General features: G+C 33.0%; 1 protein-coding gene across 1 annotated transcript; it reads right to left on the bottom strand.

The window, feature by feature from the left end:
- Positions 1–466: 466 nt before the first annotated feature.
- Positions 467–4882, bottom strand: LOC139507645 (probable ATP-dependent DNA helicase RecS). The gene is made up of 3 exons (XM_071295836.1): positions 4430–4882; positions 2489–2648; positions 467–1440 (listed from the first exon to the last, which is right to left on the bottom strand). The coding sequence occupies exons 1-3, from the start codon at positions 4722–4724 to the stop codon at positions 492–494; spliced, it is 1404 nt and encodes a 467-aa protein (XP_071151937.1). The 5' UTR covers positions 4725–4882; the 3' UTR covers positions 467–491.
- Positions 4883–5141: the final 259 nt, after the last annotated feature.

Genomic DNA, 5141 nt, shown 5'->3' with positions numbered 1-5141 from the left:
CATGTAGTATCTGAGAAATAGTCCAAAACCAAAACTGACCAATGAACCATAAAAACTAGGTCATTGAATACCTGTTTTTTTCAAGAGTAATTTTTTGGGATTAATATAAGTTGCAAAACTTGTTTCCCAATCCACTATAAATAAATATGTTTAAATTTATTAACAACGTTGAACACAGTGTCTTGCTAAAAGCAGGAATTGCTTGCCTTTTTGGAATACATGAGTTTGCACCCGAGTCTGGTTTCATTGTTTGTCATTGTGTGGTTTTTTTTATGCTCTGTAAGCATGGTACATGAAAGTGATTATTGATGAATAATAATTTTCTATTTTATGCCACAGCCTTTGTGTAGAAGGGTGAGGTTATAAGGTGTTTACTATCTATCTCTGTATATGTTCATGATCATGTACAATCACATACTGGTTTAAAATTTTGGTGATTAATGTAACATTTTAAAAATAAATATAGTTCAAGTTACAAGGTTTTATTCATTCTAATCTAAATCTAGATCCATTATTAGTGATAAGTCTACACTGTCTAAATAGTCAAACAAATCATAAGATTCAGTGTCTTCATCAGAGGAGGTATCACAAGGGTCTTCACTACTACTAGCGATCATCTTGAAAAGCTTTTCTAATTCTGTTGTCTTGCATGACCCACATAGACATTTAGAAGCACACAAGTCACAACAGGAATGTAAACCTGTAGTTTTTTTCTCTTCTTCAAGTTCTGTTTTTGACATAAAAGGTGCCAATAATGAAATTCTGCGACATTCAGTTGCCTTAAATAGATCTTTAACCTCAGTCTCAACATCTCTCAAATGGTAGGAATTATGAAGAAGAAGTGCAACTGCCTCTTTTCCATCACGCCCTACACGACCAATTTCTTGAATAAGATCTACTATAGTTTTTGGTGCACCATAAATTATGACATTGGAAAAGCCAATCATATCTATACCCATTCCTAAGGCGCTTGTTGCTATCACAACTTTAATACTACTTGTTGGATCTTTTAAACATTCCATTATTCTTTTTTTACTGTCAGGCGAAGTTTCAGAATGGAACATCTGGACTTCTTTACAATTTGGAATTTCCGTTGATATATATGCATAAATGTTAGCTGCATCCTTGATTGATGTACAATATATCATTGTTTTGGGTAAAGCTTTGTCACAGAGTCCATCAACTAACCAGCACATGGCCATTTCTACGGTATTCAATATTTTGTTCACAACAAGCTTTATATTTGGTTTATTTGGAGAAATCCTTATTTCAACTGCATTTGGATCTAACTGCAAAACTTTCAATACCCTCTTTGAAATCTGTTTCGTGCATGTGGCACTAAGCGCCAAGATAGATGCATCTGGAAACAGCGATCTCAACTCTCCAATGTAAGAAAACCATTTTCTAAATGCCTGTTTACTTTCATCTTCCTTTTCACCCCTGCAAAAAAAACAGTATTTATGTATGCATACATTTTTGCAAGTCAATGACACCATGAATGTAAACTACAAAATTAGACTATTTACTGGGTTTGTAATTACATAAGCAAGACGACAGGTGCCACATGTGGAGCATGCTCTGCCTATCCTTCCAGAGAACCTGAGATCACCCCCAGTTTTTTGGGGGGTTCGTGTTGCTAAGACTTTAGTTTTCTATGTTGTGTCATGTGTACTTTTATTTGTCTGTTTGTCTTTTTTATCTTTAGCCATGGCGTTGTCAGTTTATTTTCGATCTATGAGTTTGACTGTCCCTCTGGTATCTTTTGACCCTCTTTTTTTCGAGGGGGTATGGTGTTTTATTTTTTGTCTCAACATTATTGTATTTTCTTCGGCATCAACATATAATTTAATGTAAAAAATTCCCAATTTGTAAATTATTTTTACCTTCTCCAAAAAAAAAAAGTACAGAAGGAAAACATTCAGTTTAATTTCTTTTAATTTTCCTATTATGACATTGGACTTCCTTTAAACTAAGTTTTACTGTGCGTTTTTTTTCTACATTGGCTAGAGTTATAGGGAGGGTTGAGAGATCAAACCAGATGCTCAGCAGGGTGCAGCTTTATACAACCACAGAGGTCGAACCTTGAACAGTTGAGACATTCCCCATTTCCATTTTTATATTTAAATGGTAAGACAACAAATTGGCTCCCACTGTGCTTCCCTAACAGAAATTATGAGTTAATTTGGATAGTATTTAACATGCAAATAAGTATTTTATTACATTAATGTACATTTCTTTGCCTATAAATTTAATTTCTTGAAACTACTTCAAAAAAAAAATTTCTTCTTTATTTATTTTTTTCAATTTAGTTGTTATGTAATCATCATTTTGTAAAGAATTTAGCTCATACTGGAGCTAGGGGTCATCTCAAATTTGTAGCGAGAAATTTTGCTAAGTGGGAAGAACTTACTGTGACTTTAAGAGGAAGTCATAAAAAAGTGCTAATTGTTTGCTTTTTGTTAGAGGTAGCTTATTACATCATGCTTACCAAGTTGCAATTGTATGGAATTCATCAACAACAATTGTGGAAACCTTGAAACGTTGTAATTTTTCTCTCCAGTCTTTGTCTCCAACAAGGATCTCAGGTGACGAAAATAAATAGTCAAAGTGTCCCATTAGAATGTTTTCATTGGCAGCAGCACTGCTTCCTGTACAAAAAATGAATAAGTTTAATCAAAATTTTGAATTCACAATTTATATTGGTGTGTTCGATGGCAGTTTTGAATTAAGTACATGTACCTTTCCAATCTGGTTAAAAATCTTATGGTTATAACTTTTGATATGTGTATAGTTAAATATTAATAAAATATTTCATGTTGATAGTTTAAAAATTCAAGGTTGTATTTACATTCTTAACTACTGTGAAAGTACTTTTATTCGTGGGGTACCAATTTTCGTGGTTTTCGTGGATGACTTTATCCCCGAATTAAAGTGTCCAACAAAATGACACATTCAATCAAGACATGAAAAGATCCCCATCAGTAGGTTTGACTACTGATATGATCTAAAGAATAAATTATATAACGCCAAATCTGAGAATACTTTAATAGCAGTAACAGCATGAACAGAACTACAACCGCATGCATGATTATAATACCCATTTAATCTTTAATAACCTAAACTGTACAACTTTTGATCTTTTACTTCTCTTTAAAATATTTTTGATCGATGAAAGTCAGATTTCCGGTAATGATATGCTAGTATGATAAAGTGTTCATTTTATATCCTTATAGTTCTTGTTCATATGGGAAATTATAATTTCATGCTGGGTTTGATTTTGATAAGAATTATTTGACAATTCAAGATACGTTTATAGCATTTGTTTATGTGACTGTTTTATTTAGGTGACATGTTTATGGCCTAATTAACACCTTCGATGGTCTTTAACCGGTTAATAACTTTATCATGGGTTAATTAGTGTTATCACTACGATTTACACCGGTCAAATTGAATGTTTACTTTACAATTTCCTCAATCCAGACCATTTATAACCTTTGTTTCTTAAAAGGCTTTTATTTAATTTTTTTTTTTTAGAAAACTAAAATCCACGAATTTAAAAACCCACGAACTTTTTAATATTCCTCAAACCACGAATTAAAGTACTTTCACAGTATATGAATTTTTTGCAAATCTAAAATAGACTAATAATATATTCTGGTATTATAAACATGTATACAAGCTATTATTTTATTTTTCCTGTACATGTATTGTTTATTTTTCCTATTAATAGATATAGGAAGATGTGGTATGCGTGTCAATCAGACAACTCTCCATCCAAATAATAAGATGCAAGTACAATTACACGCATGGGTGATCACCTTTTAATCTATAAATGAACACGGAAAATGATGATTCAGTATGGATTATGCTCATTGTTGAAGACTGTACTCCTGTAATTGTTAATTTCTGTGTATTTGGTCTCTTTTGCAGAGTTCTCATTGGCAAACATATCATATCTTCTAATTTTATTAGGTAAAGAGCAATCTGTCTCAACAGTCTGCTGTTCAGATTGTGACCTATTTAATTTGCAAAGAATTTTCAATTGTAGTTGTCTAGTTAGAAGGAACTTGGCTCACTTTTCAAAGACTGCCAGAGTACCCAACATGCCCAAGTGCATACCATTTTTTTTATAGGGTCAGTGTCTCTAGTTGTTCCAATGGCTTGATTATCCTTCTTTAAAGGTATTGTGTTTGGTCATGACACAATAAATTATTTTTGAAGTGGGTACATTTACTTTGTTTTATTTTTTTCTATACGTTTTTATATTCTATAGTCAGTAAAAGGCTCACAAGAGCTTATGTTTGTATGTTTTATGCCATACTGAATCAAAATAAAGTTGTATCATAAATTTTAAGACCCCCCTTTTCACATCGTGAATTTGTTATAGAAGTTTTATAATGGTCTACTGCAGCTTAATGTGTATATGCACCTGTGTATTCTGCTTTGATGCCAGGAATATTCCTCAAACGTTGGGTTTGATCCTGCATTAGTGCAACCAAAGGACTGCATACAACCACTTTGGCATCGTCAATACCCAATTCCCGCTTGATTGATACTAGCATCTGATATGGTAGAGACTTCCCGTAACCCGTTGGTAACACTCCAATGCAATCTTTACTTGACAGTAATGCATCCAGCATCTTTCTTTGTTCCAATTTCAGTGTATCTATGTTGAAATTTAATAATACTTTGCCAATCGCTTGTTCTAACTTCTGTTCCGCCATTTTGCTTTCGCTGCCGAGGATCTTACATTACAACGATTTTGATTGGTCGATATTTTAATTAGAATGCATATCAAAAAGGTCGTCGGGACATGACCCAATATCGAGTTGGTTCAGAGTGGAGGGTAGCGTATCAGAACATCGGATTTTAATGAGATTGACTTTTAAAAGAATTTTGTCCTTGAAATAGTTCTTGTCAAAAATTTACATGGTTTTAAATGCCATAAAACATATGAACACACTTTATTCTAAAAAATACACAATTAGTCAGCAAATGGCGGTGGTTTCGACTGTACCATCTTCTTTGTATGTTCATTTAGCTGTTCAAATGGAATCCACAACGCATTTTGTGCCGGTTCGCCTTTAAATTGCACACGGTATTCAGTTTTTCCATTTATTTTGCGTTGAGACAAAATTCTC

Source organism: Mytilus edulis, unplaced genomic scaffold, assembly GCF_963676685.1.
Source record: "Mytilus edulis unplaced genomic scaffold, xbMytEdul2.2 SCAFFOLD_115, whole genome shotgun sequence".
Lineage (NCBI taxonomy): Eukaryota > Metazoa > Mollusca > Bivalvia > Mytilida > Mytilidae > Mytilus > Mytilus edulis.
Note: the sequence above shows the minus strand (reverse complement) of the source record. Positions and strands in the feature narration are given on the sequence as shown.

Excerpts from the sequence above, each read along its gene's own strand:
- LOC139507645 (XM_071295836.1), bottom strand. The coding sequence starts at position 4,724 with ATGGCGGAACAGAAGTTAGAACAAGCGATTGGCAAAGTATTATTAAAT. Across the intron at positions 2,649-4,429 it reads CATCAAAGCAGAATACACAG|GAAGCAGTGCTGCTGCCAAT; the intron begins GTGCATATACAC and ends TTTTTTGTACAG. Across the intron at positions 1,441-2,488 it reads TTCCATACAATTGCAACTTG|GGGTGAAAAGGAAGATGAAA; the intron begins GTAAGCATGATG and ends TTTTTTTTGCAG.